At 43.0% G+C, this 21,023-nt stretch overlaps 1 protein-coding gene and 1 long non-coding RNA gene across 8 annotated transcripts in view; one reads left to right on the top strand and one right to left on the bottom strand.

Moving 5' to 3' along the window:
* Positions 1 to 21,023, bottom strand: part of ZFAND3 (zinc finger AN1-type containing 3) — a 281,458-nt gene that overhangs the window by 12,070 nt on the left and 248,365 nt on the right. For 3 of the 5 annotated variants that reach the window (XM_008174734.4, XM_065590551.1, XM_065590553.1), the window contains one exon: positions 17,670 to 20,223. The exons of 1 other annotated variant lie outside the window; for it this stretch is intronic. In XM_008174734.4, the coding sequence (XP_008172956.1) occupies positions 20,069 to 20,223 (155 nt within the window). In that variant the 3' untranslated portion in view covers positions 17,670 to 20,068. Of the gene's footprint in view, positions 1 to 17,018; positions 20,224 to 21,023 lie in introns of those variants that run through there. One more of the 5 variants, XM_008174736.4, reaches the window with a different exon arrangement.
* Positions 1 to 21,023, top strand: part of LOC135982670 (uncharacterized) — a 70,866-nt gene that overhangs the window by 9,721 nt on the left and 40,122 nt on the right. For 2 of the 3 annotated variants that reach the window (XR_010600184.1, XR_010600183.1), the window contains one exon: positions 6,577 to 18,369. This is a non-coding gene — a long non-coding RNA (uncharacterized LOC135982670). Of the gene's footprint in view, positions 1 to 6,576; positions 18,370 to 21,023 lie in introns of those variants that run through there. The other variant, XR_010600185.1, reaches the window with a different exon arrangement.

Genomic DNA, 21,023 nt, shown 5'->3' with positions numbered 1-21,023 from the left:
CCCTGTGGTGCACGTTGCCAGTGCTGGTTAGGTCTGCGCAGGACCCGCACTATAATGGACTACACAGTTTTGATGCAAGCCGCTCAAACGTAGAGTAGAGAAAAAGAGAAATTTGCTTTAGCCTCTGGAGGCCAGTTACTAATTACTTTCATTAAATGGAATAAGAGATCACTGAATTTGGTATTTTTTTTTCTATTGTACATAACTTCAGATACAGCCATTTCAGTAATGTGATCCTGTTTCTGAGCTGCTTGTGCCTTCACAATAAAGCACAAAGTGCTGTTTGTTTCACTTTGTTTTTCATTTTACAATACAATAAAAATCTTTTTCAACTAGAAAAAATGCTAACCTTGGATTCTGAACTGAAGCACAGCACAGAATAATAAATCCTGTGCATCAGCAAAGTGGCTTTCGTCTGTGGGTCTTAAAGAGCTTTGTAAACATCAATTAATCCTCCCAACATCCCTGTTACGTAGAGGAGGAGTATTAGCTCCTTTCTGCAGTTAGTGTTATGAATTTGTATTGTAATAGCACGTAAAAGACCCAACTGAGATCAAGATTCCATTGTATGTGTTACTGTGTACACACAATAAGTCCCTGCCCCAAAGCGTTTACATGGCTATAAGACAGGGATCTCAAACTCAAATCACCATGAGTGCCACATGAGGACTAGTACATTGGCCTGAGGGCCACATCACTGACACCTTTTCATACAAAGATACAAAGGCCCCCTCCACCCCCACTCCATCCCTTGCATGAGGCCCCGCCCCTGCCCGGCCTCTTCCCACCCCTTCCCCGCCCCCATTCCAACCCCTTCCCCAAAGTCCCTGCCCCAACTCTGCCCCCTCCCACCCCTATTCCAACACCTTCCCCAAATCACGGCCCCAGTCCCACCTCTTCTCCGCCTCCTCCCCCGAGTGCCCTGCGTCCCCACTCCTCCCCACTCCCTCCCGGAAAGTTCTAAGCGCCGCCAAACAGGTGTTTATCAGCGGGAAGCACTGGGAGGTAGGTGGAGCAGGGGGGACACAGCGCGCTCAGAGAGGCGGGGGGTGAGGGGAGCTTGGCTGCCGGTGGAGTCATCGCCTATGGTGGGGCGCAGGAAAGGGCTGCGTGTTTGAGATCCCTGCTATAAGAGAAGAGAGATAGGGGATAAAGCCAGCACACTAGCTGCCCAACTATTGTCACATGTTTTGTAGACAGTGTAGCAGAGGTGAGGAGGAATCTGGAGTTCAAGTATAAGGCTTTTCATGGCACTGCTCCCATGTATAAGAGGGAGTATAGGAAAAAGCATGAAGGTGTTGGAGGGACATTTGGACTAACGCAGGGGTGGGCAAACTACGGCCCGCGGGCTGTGTCTGGCCCGTCAGATGTTTTAATCTGGCCCTTGACCTCCCGCCAGGGAGCGGGGTCGGGGGCTTGTCCCGGAAGCAGCAGCATATTTCCCCTCTGGCTCCTACGCGTAGGGGCAGCCAGGGGGTCTGCATGCTGCCCTCGCCCCAAGCGCCGGAAAGCGCTGCCAGTGGGAGCTGTAGAGGTGGCGTCTGTGGACAGGGCAGCCCATACAGCTACCTGGCCGCGCTTCTGCATAGGACCCGGAGAGGGGACATGCCGACTAATTCCGGGAGCTACCTGACAGGTAAGCGCCACCTGGAGCCTGCACCCGACCCCCTGCCATGCCTCAACCCCTTGGCCCAGCCCTGATTCCCCTCCTGCCCTCCAAACTCCTTGATCCCAGCCCGGAGCACCCTCCTGCACCCCAAACCCCTCATCCCCAGCTCCACCCTAGAGTCTGCACACCCAGCCTGAGCCCTCACCCCACCTTCCTGCCCCAGCCAGAGCCCCTTCCTGCACTCTGGACACCTCAGCCCCAGCCCGGAGCCCCCTCCCGGACCCTGAACTCCTAATTGCTGGCCCCACCCCCGAGCCTGCACCCCCAGATGGAGCCCACACCCCAACCACAATTTCGTGAGCATTCATGGCCGCCCTACAATTTCCATACTTGGATGTGGCCCTCGGGCCAAAAAGTTTGCCCACCCTTGAACTAATGAATGTTAAAGACTGGTGTCATTGGCAGAGTGAAGGAAGGTTGATGGCTCAGAGTGGTAGGGGCTAAACTATGAAGAGTCTTAAAAATGAAGACAAGTACATTGTGTTTGTGGTGGTGAAGGGGGTGCCAGTGCTTGGGTGTAAGGAGAGGGGTGGCACAGTCCGCACTTATGAGTATGGCTACACTGCAATCGGGAGGTGCGATTTGCAGCATGTGTAGACATGTGGCTTGGTTTACCAAAGCTAGCTTTGCTTTTGTAACAATAGTTTGAGAACAGTAGCCATGGTAGCGACACCGCTTGAGTAGGTACCCCGATCCTGGGTGGGTAGGGCTGCCCCTTGCCACTGTGGCTTCACTGTTGTTGTTATTGGAGCTAGCTCCTTGGGTACGTCTCTCAGTTAAGAGGCCACTTGAAACCTGTCTGAGGGGAGCCTATTATTGTGCAACGTAGACAGGTGCTCTGCCCAGGAAAGGTGCATGACACCTTATTGAAGGAGCTCAGGCTATATGTCTACACTGTACTTTCATTGTTTAAAACTTTTGTTCTTTTGTTGCTCAAGGGTGTGAAAAAACACACCCCTGAACTGCAAAAGTTTTACTGACGAAAAGCGCCAGTGTGGACAGCGCTTTGTCAGCAGGAGACACTCTTCTGGAGACAAAGCTCACCCGCAACGAGGGGCGGTAGGTTTTATTTTGTCGCCGGGAGAGCTCTTTCCCAGTGACAGAGTGGCTACACTGCGTACCTTACAGCTAGGGTGACCAGACAGCAAGTGTGAAAAATCGGGACGGCGGTGGGGGGTAATAGGCGCCTATATAAGAAAAAGAACCAAAAATTGGGACTGTCCCTATAAAATCAGGACATCTGGTCACCCTACTTACAACAGCACAGCTGTAGTGGCACAGCCGCGCCGTTGTAAGATGGGTAACGTAGACATAGCCTCAGGCTGAAAGACAGTCGAGTGTTGCTAGAGAATACTGACTGACTCTACAAATTAGAGCAGAATTTTACTTGGGGCACGGCTACCCTAGAGAGCTTGCAGTGGCGCTTTTGCAGTGTTGCAGCTGCACCACTGTACACTAATGTAGCCACTTCAAGCCAATAGGAGACATAGCGCTGTGCACCCCAGAGCTTATGACGCTGTAACTTATGTCACTCGGGGGTGATTTATTCACACCCCCCCCCCCGAGCGACTTAAGTTATGCAGACATAAGCAGTAGTGTTAGAGAGAGCCTTGGCCTGCAGGCAGACCACTTTGGGCTGTAATCTTGTCAGATCCCATAAGTTAAGCAGGATCAAGCCTGATCAGGACTTAGGGCAGGTCTTCACTACAGGGGGCGGGTCAATTTAAGATACGCAAATTCAGCTACGCGAATAGCGTAGCTGAATTCGACCTATCGGAGCAGACTTACCCCGCTGTGAGGACGGTGGCAAAATCTACCTCCACGGCGCTTACTCCCACCTCCGCTGGTGGAGTAAGAGCGTCGATTCGGGGATCGATTGTCGCGTCCCGACGAGACGCGATAATTCGATTCCCGAGAGATCAATTTCTACCCGCCGATTCAGGCGGGTAGTGTAGACCTAGCCTTAGAGGGGAGAGCTCTAAGGAAAATCCAGGTGCAGCAGGTGAGGCAACTTGCTCTAAGTACAGTGCCACTACCCCTGCCTGGAGAGGTTCTGTGCTTCTGGAGAGGCCATGTTTCATATGAGAAGTGAAACTTGCATCTCATCCATGTATTGTTATTAAAGATCCCAGGGCACTCTTCTCTGAATGGTGCCTGCCGTTTCATTTAGACAGGGTGTGCTTTTTCCTATTTCAAACTGAGGTGTAGTGTTGCTTTGTGCTGTGAAACAGCTGATGTGTTCCATGATTCATCTATGTATAATGCATAAATGGGGCTTCTGATTTTCAGTTCTAACCAATAAACACACACACACACACACACACACTATATATGTGTTTATCCAATAAACACCAAAAATAGTTACTTGTATGTAAGGGGCTTGTCTGCCCAGAGCCATTATGTGGACTAGCAGGGTGTGATTTTTCTAAAGTGCACTAACATATTGTGCATGAATTGGTGCATGTGGACCTTGCTGGTGGGCAGTAAAGGTTCCCTAGTGTACTTTAGCGTAGTGCTGTTTGAAACACTACTACGTTAAAGTTCACTAAGGTACCTTCGAGAGAGTGCTGAAAAAAAAACAATTTTTGGACATCTATGTAAAAGTAAAAAAATGCTAAAAATAAACCCTGAAAAACAGAATCCCCATGCATAAAGCATTTGGGGATTTTTCTACATGAAAAGGTGTTTTTTTTTGTTGGTTTTTTTTTTAACTCTGATAAACTTGGGTCTGTACAAGCTACCCAGCAAGACAGCTCTACCTAAAGGAATTATAATCCTCAGAAAAGCCTCTGTAGATGGTGCTGTACTGATGTAAATTATTTACATTTTGACTTTGTAGAAATCGAGCCAGGTTATGAGAAGAGGATTGTATTTAGAGAAATAGCTGGCTATGAGAAACATGACATGTGAGTGAAGATAAGTCTTGAACTAATGTCCCAGTGGTGGGCTGATCATCTGGGGATATTCTCAGTGTACAGCAGGGATCTCAAACACGTGGCCCCCGGGCCGCATGCGGCCTGCGGAACTCTTCCCTGCGGCCCGCCAAGCTCCCCGTGCCCCCCCACAGTTACTTCCTGTCGCCGTCAAACTTCCCGCACCCCCCCCCCCCCCCGAGTTATTTTATGTGGCAGCTAAGTTCCCCGCGCGCTGCTCCCCAATGTTTGGGGCCGGGTCTCTGTGCCCGCGCCTCCCCCGAGTGTCCCCCGCCCTCACTTGCTGCCCTTTCACTGCCCTGAGCCTGCAGTTCAGGCACTGCTCTGCCGGCTTCTGGCATCACTTGCTGCCGCAGGGTCCTAGTGCCCCCCACCACTATGGTCAGGGCAGGCTGCCCTTCCCCTGCCCTAGTCCTGAGCCTCTCCAATGCCCCAAGCTATTTTAATGTCCAGTATGAACCAGACTAGGCTTCATAAAGAAGTTGCAAGCATTTCAGGACTTGCCCAAAGAAAGAAACAGAGGATTCCCGCTGGGCTCAGCTTGATGGAGCTTTACTTTAACAGTATCTTCTAGACTAGAGCAATGCTTCTCAACTTTTTGATACTGTGGACCAGCTTGCTGCCTTCCTAAACTGTGTCAGGGAGATCTCGGGGACTGTCACTGGTCCATGAACCGGTTGTTGGGAAACACTGCTCTAGACCAGCAAGGAGAGTCCTCTTTCTTCTAATGCTGAGTCTCTTCCTTTGCCACAGTGCTGATTCCTCATATACTTCTGAAAGGAAGAGTTTGCAATGCAGACTAGGCCATTCAGAACAGGAGCACTAGAAGGAAAGTCTCTCTCTCTCTCTCTCTCTCTCTCTCTCTCACTCACACACACACACACACACACACACACACACACACACACACAAAACAGTCAATATAACTTTCTCTGTGAAGTCCACCATGACTGAAAATAATGCAGGCTTAATCGTAGGCACTACGATGCTGTAAATTACAGGCAATTCTCCTTCAGCTCAGATGAATTGGACCTTTGCTGGAGCAGAAGATCCTTCTGCAATCTGTTTGCAGCAGTGTGACACTCAAGAAGTTCTAGGTGGCCACAGCCTTCTTTCATTGTTAACTGAGTATCTTCAAGTCATAAAACCAGTTTAGCTTTGGGTAGAGTTTGCAGCCAAGTTTTGGGTCACTTTTCATTAATATTTTTACCCAGCAGGAAAACCAGCAGTTGGACATTGGTTTAGGTGGAAATGTACCACTTCCCCACTGCTTTCCCCTGCAAAAAATATTAGTGTTTGTAAATGTATTTGTGTTTACATAAAATGGAATTGGCTGCTGGCTGTGTAGGTTGGTTTGATTAGAAATGTATGGATTGACTTCAGTTACAGTACAGTCTTTTGGAGAAACAGTGCTCAGACTTGATGAATGTGCTGCAGTTTAGAGAGATGAAGGATGGATGCCTGAGATTAGCTGGCATGCTTAGCTCAGCTCTGGAAATCACAGACCCTTCTGGGTGCATGTGTTACAAAGGGAGTCAATTAAATGTTTCCAGTTGTGGAAAAAGCAGCCTCCTCAAAATACATTAGCTCTCTCAAATATCCAATAAAAAAAAAGGGGGTGGGGTGGGGGAAGGGTTTGATTGCAATTTACAATAATCTATTCCTTTAGTTCAAAATACCCTCCTTTCACTTGTGTGTGCTTGGTTCAGCATCTCAGTTTGATTAGATCTATGCAGTTTGAGTCTGTATATGGTGTATTGATCTCACTAGAAGTATATTGGTGAAGACAAAAGTGGAACAGTTGGGGCACCAAGCCCTGAATTTTTTTTTTTTTTTTTTTAACACCCTCACAAGTGCTCTGCTAAACCAGACATCCTTGAAGAGTCTAATGGCCTATAGAAATGAAACATGTTTGCAGCTGGCAAAGGAAGTGCAAAAAGACTGGGCTTTTTTTAAATTTTCTTTTTATTACAGGTTCACACAAATCTTGGTACAAGGAAAAAAGAGTATTCTACAAACCCTACCCCTCCCATTCCTGCACAGCTTTGTAGATGTCCCCTATTTACATACCACTGCAGAGAGCAACCATACGGAGCGAGCACAGGTTTTAAGGCCATCTGGTACACACCACTCAACTGTCCATCATTTGAGACCCAGTGCTACCTCTGCGCTCAGAGAGACCTGCTGTTATCTCAGTTTCTCGATTACTGTCATTTGTTGACATCAAGAAATGGAGGTTATGGAAAATGTTGTTTGTGAATAAAACAAATGCCACCTAATTGGCAGCTGCCTTCTGTCTAGTTCCCTTGTTTTGGGGGAGGATGTGTGTGTGTAATTCTCTGTGGTCTTGTTGTAAATTGAGTGTGACAGACCTGATCACAAAACCAAGCTTTTAGCCATTTTGGCTTAAATGCTAGGCTAGTGTTCCTGATCTTTTTGTTAATGATAATAGCTCTTTCTTAATTTCCTGCAGACCATGGGAAACTAATCATGATGGATTTACTATGGTAAAATGACTTCAGAGATTCTAGTTTAGTTTTACTAGGAACATTATTTTTGAGTTTTCACTGAATAATTGCAAAGTGAGGATAAGTACAATTGTATGAGTGCAACAGCAATGAAAAATGTAGGTAGAGGGCATGAATTCATCGAATTATAGAAATGTAGGGCTGGAAGGGATCTCAAGAGGTCATCTTATCCAGCCCCCTCATGCTGAGGCAGGATTAAGTATACCTAGACCATCCCTGACAGGTGTTTGAAGATTTTTAAGAACAGGTTAGACAATGACAGATTCCACAATCTCCCTAGGTGACCTGTTTCAGTGCTGAACTATCTTTTTAGTTACAAAATTTTTCTTGAGATCTCATCTAAATCTCCTTTGCTGCAGAACTAGCCAATTACTACATGTACTAGAGTCAGTGGACGTGAAACACAATCAATTGTCATTCTCTCCATAACAGCCCATAACATATTTGAAGACTTATTGCCCCCTCCACCCCCAGCCTTCTCGTCTTTAGATGAAACATGCCCAATTCTTTCAACTTTCCACATAGGTCATGTTTTGCAAGCTTCTTAACATTTTTGTTCTTTTCTGGACTCACTTCAGTTTGTTCACATCTTTCTTAAAGCATGGCACCCTGCGGTGGACACAGTACTCCAGGTGAGCCACACCAGCACTGCATAGAGCAGGACAGTTATCTCCCATGTCTTACTTACGACCCTCTGGTTAATACATCCCAGAATGTCTTTTTTAGCATCGCACTATTGACTCATGTTCAATTTGTGATCCACTGTAACCCCCAGATGCTTTTCTGCAGCGCTGCTGCCTAGCCTATTATTTCCCACTTCTCATTTGTGAATTTGATTTTTTCCTTTCTAAGTGCAGTACTTTTGCACTTGTCTTTATTGAATTTCATCCTTATTGTACAAGGAGAGACAAAAGCTTTAATCGGACATTCTGAAAATAAGATAAAAGGCACGTAAAGTGGACTAAGTCCATTAAAATGACAATATCCCTGGATAGAAGCAATAGACTTAATAAGTAGGGCTATCATAGCTTGGTTAAATACATAAATGTATTGTTACAGCACCATAAGCCTACATGGGGTGCGTTACAGGCAAAGCCAATGATAACACACACTGACTGCAGGCTAGAAGGCTAAAATGGCTGCACTGTTTGTCAGAAAATCAGAAGACAAGTCTTAGGCCTTGTCTACGCTACGGTGGGAGATCAAGCTAAGTTACGCAATTTCAGCTGTGTGAATAATGTAGCTGAAGTGGACATACTTAGATCTACTTATTGATTTATTTTATCATTTTTATTATTATTTACTTACCATGCAGGAGCGGCAAGTTGCATGGGTGTGTGGTGTCCATGCTCCACCAATATGAGAGCATGGGGGCCTGGCTCCACCAAAGTTCAGAGCCGGGTCTCTCCCCTGGTCCCGCCCCTGGCTATGCCTGCCGCCCCCCAGGTAATTTTAAAAGGGCCTGGAGCCCCCGCCACCACCACCAGCACTGCAACAGGGCTAAGGCAGCTTCCTGCCCGCTCTGCTTCCGGAAGTGGCCAGTGCGTCCCTGCAGCCCCTGTGGGGGCGCGTGTCTCTGCGCACTACCCCCACCCAGAGCTGCAGCCAATGGGAGCTGTGGGGGCGGTGCCTGTGGGCAGCAGCGCATGGAGACCCCTCTGGCCCCCCACCTAAGAGCTGCTGCCAGAGGGAGGTGCGGGTCGCTTCCGGGAGCCACCTGAGGTAAGTACTGCACCCCACCCTAGCCCAGATCCTGCACTCAAACTCCCTCCCAGAGCCTGACCCCCACACCCTCTCCTCCACCCCAATCCTCTGCCCCAGCTCACACCCAGATGCCCACCCCGCCCCCCACAGCCCCTCCTGCACCCCTGCCCCAGCCCAGAGCCCAAGCCCAACCCCTCCCCTACCTAAACTCTCTCCCAGAGCCTTAGACCAGGGGGAGGGAGTGGAACTTGGATGCCTTCTGGGCACCACCAAAAATTATACAGACCTGCAGCCCCTGTTACAGGGTCCACACTACACTATGTTGACAGGAGAGCGATCTGTGGTCTATTTAGCAGGTCTTCACTAGACCTGCTAAATTGACCACCGATGCATCAGTCACCACGTGTTGATCCCCTGGTAAGTGTAGACAGGCATGCATTTTAGGTTAACTTCCAACCTGAAATGCTCACAAACCGTTTTCGTGGTGCTCAAGCCCCAGTTGTCTGTTTGTACAATACCAAGTACTCCCTGAGTGCCACTCGCCAGCTGCAAACCTGCCTCAAAAACACATTACTTTGGACTAGATGTGTGAGCCCGAGAGAGTGACTGTCTTCTTCCAAACAAGTTCAGTCACTAAAGTCACTCTTTATGCTGTTATGCTTCATTAACATACCCAGCATACTAAATAGGCACCTTTAAGCTGGTGAAGAGAACGCAGGATTGGGAAACAGAGACCCTAGGTTCTGTTCCTAATTATGTTTGTCTCTCACAGTGTGCCCATGGCCAGTTTATTTCTCCCATGGCTCCATTACCCCCCCTGTAAAAGCAATATGAACAAATTACATTTAAAATGGGACTCATGCTGCTTTTCCCATCTTTGTAAACAGCTTTGAGATCAATGGCTGTGAAAGTGCTGAGGAAGTACAGAGTATTGTTAGTTGTCACAGGAACTTTTGGTAGCGTGAGGTGGTGATGGCAATTGCGGTTTTAAATCCCTCAGAAACTGCATGACCCAGTGTCCATGCTAGCCCTCAGTCTGGCTTATGCCAACAGACCAAAGGGCAATTACACAGGGGTTATTTTATTTTTTATTATTATTATTGTTTTGTTTAAGCTGCACCAGAACTGTGGGACCTGAGAGAAATCTGTTAGTGCTCTTGCTAACCTTACAAAACAGATAAGGAGCCTTAGGGCTAGGGGCCTCATTAGAGCATCCCACAGTCACGTGTCTGCACAGAACCTTCTTGGTATTTTCTGTCATGGGAGATAGGTTTAATTTCACCATTTCTTTGAAGACCTTGATATTCACGCAGCTCACAGTGGTGAGCTTGCACAATTTCAATTGCCTCCAGTGGCTGATGAGGGTGCTTAGTACCTTTTTAGGATTAGGGTCTCATTGGGAATGTGTGTGTTTGGCTGTGTTGGTGTGTTCATGCATTATACAATTTAGGCATTGCACATATTGCAACAGGGAAGTTACCCTTTGCTTAACTAGAGATATTCAGAATGAATAAAAAAAATGAACAAACCTCAATTTCATACCGTTTCATTTAGTTTGAATTTTAGCACATCTGTAAAAATGTTTGTCTGAATTACTTGTATAGTAACAATTAGCACCCTGAAACTGATGTCCTAGGTCATATTGCAAGTCTATGGATAATGACAGTGGTAGCGTAAGAAGGTGTAACTATTTTTTTTATTACACTAGTGTGAAAAGCTCACATTATGCTGGGTTCTGTAAAAACGTAGACTCACTGGGGAAAGGCCCAGTTCTTCCTATGTTCTAATACAAGATGCAGCAAATAAGTTTAACAATAAGTTAGGGTGAAGAAAGGAGGGCAAGAGTTACAGCAATAAGATCACCTGCATATATAAACTGCTGTGTGCATAGTTGCATATAATTGTTCAACTAGAATCTCCAAACACAGTCAGCCATGTACCTGGCCTGGGACTGTATTCTGTGCCTTTATTTAGCTGGATAGATACATTGACATAGACTGGACTCCAGTTGCTAGGGATGGCTTTTCTCTAAGGAGCCTTACTGTACTCCAGATTGTTTACATACAGTAGTAACTTGGTATGAAGAAACTTGCCTCTGCCTGAAGTGAAATTAGCAAGACGACAGGCTGAAAACTAGGTGCATTTATGTTTTACAAGTTTTGAAAAAAATGAATTCATGCTTTCAAGTTAAGTAATTGATCCCCCACATCAATTAAAATATTTATTTTAAACCCAGAAAGTTAAGAAATTTGCAATCTATCAAAAGGTAAATTGCCCAAAGGAGCCTGTGCAAACACTTCCTGCATGGTATACAGCACTGGGTTGTGCATAAAGAGGTAAATTTACTATCATTCCACTGTGAAGTTACTGCTGTTAAGTCATTATATATCCTAATACATTCAGAACTAGACTGCCCAGTGATTACACTACAGCCACAAATTGCATTTCCTGACTAATTCATTTAAAACATAGTATTCACACCATAAAATCAACATTAAGGGTGTGAAGGGAATCCATAGCCAGCAAAGAAATAGATAAAGTCAAAAGTCTGTTATTATCCAGTATTTTGTACTGCAGTGATCCTGATTTTGTTCATTATGTCGTTAAATCCTCCAATTTACCTGTTTAACTGAAATCCTCAAGGAATGCTATGATGTACCCCAACACACAGTACCATGCTAGAGGTGCTTTTTGCCCAGCATGCCTGGTATAGTAGGCAGCAAATTGTTTAATCCTCAGTAATAAATACTTAGCACCATATAGTGCTTTCCACCTCCAAAATGCTGTAAAAATGCTAATTAATCAGTCCTTGTCCTGGACCCTGTGAGGTGGTGTAAGCTTATTATATGGACAGGGATACTGAGGCCCAGAAAGGCTAAGTGACTCACTTAGGATTCCACACATTGCAAGTAAATGATGGATTGCGTTAGACGGGATTTAACGGTACCTTGCTCAGGATACGTAGTTTGCATAGATATAGCATCATTTAAGTTTCATTTCGTGATAGCTGAAATAAGTTGTGCAGGAACGCTGTGTCCATGAATGAGCAATTGTGGTGTATTCTCAGAAGTGTTATAGACAATTTAATTTCCTTGTTCCCTCCTCCTTTCAGCCAGATAGCATTTTGTCAGGGGAAAGGTATTGCAGCAGATAGGTTCCTTTCTAGGCCCGTCACAGATCAGGGTTGTACTGCTTAAGGTGATTAATACATTTTACCTCTTTATACACAATCCAGTGTTTCATACAACAAATATTTTGACACTTCTTACTGTGCCTAGTTAGAAACTGCAAATAAAATATAAAAGGACTAAAGCTTCCAAACCCAGTGCTTTATATTTGCTAATAAAACTGTAACTCCTAGATGAGGGGGCTGCCATTGAGATCTCTGGGACATAGGGTACAAAGAGGTGAGCACCAGCCCCTCTGCTAACACCAAGCACACCAAAAGCTAAAGCATTATAAAAAGGGGCCAGATTGAGCTCAGTCTGGATTTTCATAAATTCCATGAAGTATATTTATTAATGTAGTTCTGAAAATGGGGCAAACATAGATTCATAGGCCAGAAGGGACCATTACATCATCCTTTAAAGAGCAGCAGGTAAGTAATTTAGCATTTAAGAATTAAGATCTTCATTTACAAGTCGACTGAGATTGATTGGCAATAAAAGTCTTGTTGCTGTGATATTAATGGACATGATTGACTGCTCTAAGGACTGACTGACTGTATATCACCATGCCCTCAGCTATAGTTTACTATGAAAGTGATCGTGCATAGTAAGAAATGGATTTGGGGAGCACCAAGAAAAGTTGTTAAGCTCTGAAGGTGACTGGTGAGTTGCTAGCGGCACTGTTACTTTAAAACAGGCATAGCATTTTCTAGTATAGGTGCAGGCCTGGATGAGTAAGTGGAGACAGTAAAAGCTCAGACAGGAGCTTCCAGTAAGTGAGGTCAATAGTAGTAGGTAAGAGGCCACATGAGAAGCCACAGGCCATAAGTAAGCAGAAAAATGAGGGAAGACACAGGAATCATTGGCAGGCCACTTTCCACCTGAAAATCTGTTGAGACAAGATGTGTCTCAAGATGTGGATGTGTGAATATAATGAATTTATGTTTTCCTTCCAAACAGGGTAGGTCCTGCTTCACTCAGGCCTCTACTTTACAAGGAAACAAATATTTCTTTGCCTAACCAAGGCACACAAGGAATGCCCCTTTGAAACTTCCTGGAGCAAAGTCAGTAGCGATCCAGGATCAGAAAGAAACCGTATGCACACTGGTTGGTGGCTGTGAACATAAATTTGGGTAAGCAATTAATTAATGCTTAACTAATTAGGATTTCATCCAAACATCTCCAAATGTGGGTTTCCCCCTTCATTACCTCTGTATATTCATCATACACAAACTGTAAATTTTTAAGTAACGTTTAAAAAACTTTAGATTGGGCAAATTGAATTTTAACACGCGTTAGCTGGTAGAGATGAACCCTAGGGGGAGTTTAGCCTTTAACTCAACCAGCTAGTTTAAGTAAACACAGCCTTGTTTACAAGTATTTGCTAGAATGTTTTATCATCACAACTTTAAAGCCTAGTCTAGCCTTTAGAGAGCCTGAATGTAAATTGATGTAATTTACATGCCGAAGGGAGCAGACCAAGATGTAAAATTACAGGAATTTAAAACCATCTCTAAATCCAACCCACCTAGCACAGGGTTTTCTCCCCTCAGAACTGCATTTTCTCCTTTGAAAAGTAACAGATCATTCTGTTGGGTCTTTCCCTAAAATAAATGTTTCCTTAAGTGCTGAAAGAAATCTTTCAGAGTAAGAAATCTTGATTATCTTGGCAGTGCTGATCACACAGGCTTTTTTTTTTTTTTTTTTTTAAACCCCACACACTATATGCTGCACTGACAATTACTAGTTTCAGGTGGGTTTTATTTTTTAAATTATGAAGGAAGTAGGATTACTAAGAAATTCTGAACAATATTGGAAGAGTCTGGAGTAAAACAGTATCCAGACATAGAACAAATCTTTCTCACTTTCCATTCTCCTTCACTGTAGATCAGTTCTCTTAGCACTCTCTGCCTTCAGCCAAATTTGTTTACTTAAGAAAGTAGTTTTCTAAAAAGTCAAGGACTTTGATCAGATCCCCATCTTCATTAGCAAAGTGAATCAGGAATTAAGAGATGGAAAAGAACTATTAGATCAGACTTGTCCTCTGGCTAAAGTGGATTATTCCATATAGTTAGGCTGGGTAGAATTCAGGGTTGGGTTTTTTTTTTTTTTTTTTAGTAATTTCAATGGATAATACCAGTGTTTATTTTAAAGCATTTTTATTGCTTTAAATTTTCACAGTTGTAGAAAATTATGGGGGGGGGGAAGGAGAAGAGATCAAACAATCGTTATTTAATGACAGAAGATGTTTAGATTCAATAAGTTTAAAGCTTTATAACCATTAAAACAAATTGTCAACATCACATGTCAATATACAAAGTAAATACCCTTAAATCAAACTCTAATGAAAGTTCTCAAGCAGCATTTTTCTTATTTTGCCCATCTGTGAATTTCAATTATCAGCCAGGGAAGGTTTTTTGGGGGTGGGTGGGGGGGAGGGGTGTTGAAATCAACATTTACAGATAAAAAGCTAATCCTCCCAAGCCCATATTCAGTTTGGTTTTAAGCAGTCAGACTTCGACCAGTTCTCTAGAGGACTATATTCAAGAATCCAATTGCTCATTTAGGAAACTTTTCCTTGGGTAGCTAACTTTCCTTTGTTTAATTTAATCTTTTATTTTAGCTGCCCCCCTTGAATAGCATCAGCTTAATTTTACCTTGAACAGATCCAACAGAAAGGAACCTTGTGCTCAAACCAATGCCTTCAAAGCTTATCACCATCTAAAAAAATTGTTTTATAGAGTGCACTCATTGAATTTTTGAACGTTTCCCCAATACGTCAGATATGTTTAATCTTTTTTTCTATTTTCAATTAGGTATATAATTTATCTTCCAAAGTTATGCATAGTTTGTCCATTAGGGAATGTATAATACATTGTAAGTGCAGTAGCAAAACAGGAAACTCACTGTAGCAAAATGTAATCCCTATTAAACAGTAAAAACCAACATCTGTTTTAGATCAAATATAAGCATGTTCCCATTTTACTTTGCAAATAAATGGAGTTCAGTGTTGAATCAGACACCAGGACACTATTCAGGTGATTTTTAAAAAAAGTAAATTCACAACCTAGCTTGGCACTTGGTAACGTGTGATATAACCTTTGTGATCACGGACTTCAGAAGATGTAAGCGGCTGTGACTAGTATATGCATGTAGGTTTTGTACATTCTCTATTCCTCTTGCTGACTCTTATCTACAGCTTGCAGGACATGGTATACTGTAGGTGTCTGGCACCTCCAAAGGACCGAGTTTATAAAAAAGTCCTGTCTTATCTGGATGTGGACTATGAAACCTCCATGATGTGTCTGATGTCCTTGGAGCAGTGCCACCATCTATATGCCTGTGGTGCGTATAGGGCCATGAACATTACAGAACACAGCTCCTGGTTCAACCTGCCTGATCTTAAAGGTTGAGGGTTGATATGTCTTCTGTCTCATTGGGAATGCTGCAAATCACTGTAGTAGAAGAGAATGCTCTAGCAGAACCACTACTTCCACAGATCCAGCTAACTTGGGGAGTATGTCAACAGGAGGAAAAAGTTAACATAAGAACACAACTAAAGTATATAGTCACAAAAATACATCACTGAAACCTACAGCTAGGCCCTTGAGAGTTTGCATAGAAGTAGAGAAGAACTCATTCACTTCCTTCAAATGAAACTAACACACCCAGTGCTTGCCATTAAACAGAAGCAATACTTCTTGGTAAGATAGCCCACATTTCTTCTCAGGAGCTCTGCTGTCACTCTCCGTTTGATTTGAAGGCTATGACATGCCCTTTTTGTGTTTGTTTTTTTCCCCCCAGAGGGCAGCATTATAGTGGACAAAAGTTTGGCTAATAAGACAAACAGGCTGACATCAGTAAGTAGAGTTCAGTCTAGCAAATGGTGACTTGTTTGTGTAAATCTCTCTTTTTACATTGCTGCAGATGTGCCCAAGTTAAAGTTTAAAGTCAGAATTGAATCTGGTGGTTTTCAACTGGGGGTCTGCAAATGGTTGTCATTACCATACAACAATGGTTTTCAACCTGTGGTCTGCAGATTCCTGGGAGTCCACACATCCATTCAAAAAATTTTAGGGGTCCACAACTGAGAAAAAAAAAAAAAAGGTTGAAAAACCATTGCTCTATCCCAGGCCTCCTTCACTTTAACTTCCTGCTGGCACTCTGGTTGGAGCCTCTCTACATTTTTTTACTGTACTACTACTACTACTACTACTACTGAGTGTCAATTTCAGTTAATATACCCAGTGACAAAGGAGCATTGATTGATGGCTGTATGTATTTAATAATGTACCAAGGACCATGCTGTCTGGGTACTGTTAATGATTTTGCTGATGGAGCATCTGGAATCCATTATAAAATTTGCATTTTATAACAGATTCCAGCTTTCTTCCTTTTGGGAGACCAATATTAAAAATAAACATTGCAAGGCAGAGAACTGGGTTTGTGCATGTACGTTTCACCCTTGGAGCCCTAGGCACAAATCATTCACATGAGAAAGAGAGAGGATTGTTCTCATTCTACATAAATTAGTTTGTGCTACAAAGTCAACTCACCCTCAAAATAGGGTTCAGAGAATTAAAATTAGGTGAATTTTGTCAGTTTTTTGACCAACTATCAGAAAAAATAAAATTGAATCTTTTTGACTGGCTCTGAGGATACAGCACCAGGGGCATGTTACACCTTCAGACTGAAGTGTAATTGCACGTGTACGCTTACATAATGCTAGCCCACGCCATGTGCCAAGATTTACCCAGTGCTATCAATGCTAGCACTTTCACCAGCACTAAATTCACTTTCTGTAGTTAAAGCTTTATTATTGCAAGACAGACAATAGCAGATACAGAGCAAGAAAGGGTTTTGGAGGTAGCCCCCTGCTCATTCTAGCTGACAGAGCTCCCTCTTTTTCTGAAAATCTTGGCTCACTCCTTGGAACTACAGTAGCAGCTGGGATCTCTCTAAGTGTGACTAACCTTGCTATACTACTGAAGTGGTGTGCAAGAACCACAATACACAATTTTATCTTTGAAAGTACAGTGTTCATTTCAGGAAAAAAAATAGGGGTACATGTCCCATGACTCAGGCATAATTTCAATTCCAAACTGAATTTAAATAGTACCAGTTTGACTTTGTCTCCTTGTTCAACACATTCCATTGTTATTCAACTTGTTCCATGTTTTAGGCATTGTAAGATCCAATCTATATAGTTTAGCTCCTAATTACCAATTATGAACATCTCATAACTATGGAACTTTACATTCAGCATACAGCTACTGCAGGTGAAGAATCAGTCAAAATACATTTACTTTGGAGGACATTCTTTACTTCTTATATCACTGTAACAGTGCAGTACCATATGCATGGGACTTAAGAGCAAAGAAACTTGTTTGATAAAAGTGACAAGTCTACTGTAACCGCAATATTGAGAAATAAAGTTTTGTGAGGTTAAACTAGATTTGCTTACAAAAGAAATTGCTAAACTTGAACTCTGCAGAAGTGCTAGCGCCAATGACGGGCAGAAAATACTGCCCACTTCCCACCAACTTTAAACACAATTTGAAATCACTGGCCCAGTGCTGAGGTTTTTTTCCCCCATTCACATTTCATAAACAGCAGAAACAGTGCAGATCAACATGACCTGCTGGAATAGTCAGAGAGGAATTCAAACTTTAGTCTGATTGGTTTAATTTTTTTTTTTTTTTTAGCAGGAGGAAAAAGAATAAAGTTACAAGATTCTTTTAATATTTTCACAATGTTAAACTAAAACTGAGCTCTAGGCTACATGTGTAAGTAAATCTAGAACACAAAAGGGTTAAATAAGATTTTCTTTAAAGATACAAGAACTTAAGCTTTCTTTACGTTTAACAAACTTCACAGAACAGATACTGCAAAGGAACAACCCCTCCCCCAACTTTTTTTTTTTTTTAAAGTGAATATTGCCCATAATCCACATGAACTTTGAGTAGTGTTCTCTTAAGAGCCACCTTGAAACCAACTGTGTATTTATAACAGGGTTAAAGGAGTAGGAGGGCTAAATAGCATCATCAGTATTAATGCGGATGAGTATCGTATATCAATCAGAATGTCCACCAAAGACTATGCTAGGATTTTAGAGGAAAAGAAAGTGCGTATCTCAGCAACAGCTGAAATCCATGATTTTTAAACTCTTCATGGTAAATGTTAAGAATATCCTCAGATTGCCCTGTCACCAGGATGCAGTGGGACCATTTCCTGAAAATACAGTGAAAATTTTATTACTGATTCCATAACCTTGAATAGTAAAAAAAAAAAAAAAGTTTTGTTTACATAGCTTGCATTTTATAAATGATGGAACATTTCTGATTTATTTCATGGTTAAATCACACTAATACAGTCTGATGCTGAGTGTATTTTTTAAAAAATGACTCATTAAATGGTTTGATCTGGCTTCCAAACTAAAAATTAATTTAGCCTGTATGAAATTATTTACCTTGAACACATGCAGAAAAGAGGAGGACTTATTTAAGCTCTCTTTCCCCACACACCTTTTTTGGAGTGACAATATGCTACTTCACCCCTTGGAAGTTTTACACAAGCCCAATTTTTCAAAACTATACAAAATCCTCCCTCCCACCCCCCAGTTTTTCTACTAAACTACCTGATTGTTAATGCTTTACTAACTTGGGTCAGGGAACCATATCCACATAGGACTACTGAGACAAATCAGCATGAATCTTCTTGACCTGCATAAACTTTGTCTGCAGCAGGAGACATGCTGATTTTTTTCTTCTTTTTTTTTTTTCCGCTACAAACTAACAAGATCTGTGCAGTTCAGCTCTATGTGGCTCAGTGTGAAAGAGCGCATAAGTCTAAACAACAGATCCAAAGTTTTCCATGTAATGCATTTCACATTCACTTGCTTTGCAATATTTGCGGGCAGAGATTTTCATGAGAGCATCAAGCTGCATAGAAACAAGGCTGACATAGCCCATCTGATTATCTTGTTAAAAACTCAAGCTGATGAGGGATGCTTTCCTGGTTGTTCCCCAATACTGTTACTGAATTCTGTTTGCTACAATATGTCCTTTTTTCCCCCCAATATATATGTCTAGCTACAGAAAGTCAGTCTGTAGAATCCAGCCTTGGCTACTGTGCTGTGAATTAGCCTTATTTGATCAATTATCAGATACCTGCACTTAGCAAAAGGCAAACAAGAGCCAATCAGGTTTCGGCCGGTGGGAATGGCAGCACCGGTCAGCATACATAACAACCGTGGAATCTGGTCAGACAACGCTTAGAAATTCTATGGATGCCATGTAGAGAATACACACTGTTTACTGCTCTAGGATGTAACCAGCTTTAAAATGAGATCACCATAATTTAAATGAAGAAAAACAGGATCTCTGCAGCAAGTTAGATATAAAATTTTTTCATAAGAATCTCTGTCCCCCTCTTTTTGGCTTCCTGGGAAGAACCAGAAAGATGTTCCCTCCCCAACAGAATCCCTGATGCTGGTGACATTGCCTAACCTCAAAAGCCACGCGTGATGAAGGCACGGATGACCAGTCAGGTCTTCCGGGCTTAGCAGCTACCACGGCTGCTCTTAGTGGAGTTTCATCTCTTCAGGATTAACTAGAAGTGAAGAGGTGAAAGGCTGCACATTAAACACAGTTTGTCTGAAAGCCGTGTGCGTAGCAAACTTTTACACCAGCTTCTACTCAGCTGTTTATTTTAACTCTGCAGCTGGAAGGTTTCCAGCATAAGGCTTTTAGAGTTTGACTCCAGCAATAATAGAAGCCTTTGGATATTTTGTTTTGTTGTGTTTGAAATCCACTAGCCATGCTCCAAAAAATATTTTTTCATGTTTTAATTTTATACATTGGCTAGCAGGCACCTTTGTAACCAGCCAGAAATCAATTTCAACCACCATCAACCCCTAAACTACAGTACCAGGACGGTTGGCTAAAGAAAGGAAACTGATTGGCTGTAGTCTGAAACTTGCCCAGTACAAGGTGTCTGGCTGACTTTGTCCTAAATAAGGCTAACATTAGTGAACTAAGAACAGCATTTGGTTGCAGAGTCTCGCACTCAGGAACACCCTTCGCCGATGCGCTGGCATGATCTCCCTACTTTCCGGTCCAGTTTCACCATTTTCATAATGGCTTCCTCACGCCCACGTCCCATGTGGTCAAATGTGCAGTCATGTTGTTCGGGCAGGCGATGCAACATACAGAACACATAACCTGCCAAGGAGAAGGAAAGAATGTGTTGTGTTAAGGACTCCCTTGAAATGGCTGAATCCTATGTCACCAGGAGGACAGGAGAGCAGCATTATGCTGGGGATTAGTGGGGTTTCAAGATCAATGAAAACTTCACATTTTCATTTGTTTTCATGATATTGTCACAATAAATATTGGTATGAACAACTTCAAATTCCATGCTGTTTTGTATCATACACATTCAATGGGAGACAACATAGTTTCCACCTATATTTACAGCATTTTCTATGGCACATCTGAGTTCAAGTCATATATTAGTAATTTATTCTTGCAACCTACCCCTCTGTGAGGAAGGAAGATTCCTATTTTACAGATGAGAGAGTAAAACCAACATTTTCTAAATTAGTCTCTGATTTTGGATGCCCAGCTGGAAATATCTAGGGTCTGATTTTCAGAGGCATTGAATACCCTCAGCTTCCTTTGACTTCTGTTGGAGTAGAGGGTGCTGAGCATGCTGTCCAGGGTGTCAGTTTGGGGACCCAAATACCAAGGCACTCAAAATCAGAAGCTATTTTTGAAAATGTTGACTCTGTTAGCACCACCAACCGTTCCATGACTGAGCTGGGAAAAGAACCCAGATTTCCCAAGTCCACTCCCACTCCAGTTTTTAAAACAGTTGTATTGAATACCATTCTCTTTCTGAGGGTGTCCTCACTCTCTCTCTCTCTCTCTGTCAGAACCCGAGGATTCCCTGTCCTCACGATGCTATGTCATGCCATTATCCTTTTGACTTTGGGTCAGTCTTCTCTCTCCCTTCCTTCCTC

This window comes from Chrysemys picta, chromosome 3, assembly GCF_011386835.1.
Source record: "Chrysemys picta bellii isolate R12L10 chromosome 3, ASM1138683v2, whole genome shotgun sequence".
NCBI lineage: Eukaryota > Metazoa > Chordata > Testudines > Emydidae > Chrysemys > Chrysemys picta.
Note: the sequence above shows the minus strand (reverse complement) of the source record. Positions and strands in the feature narration are given on the sequence as shown.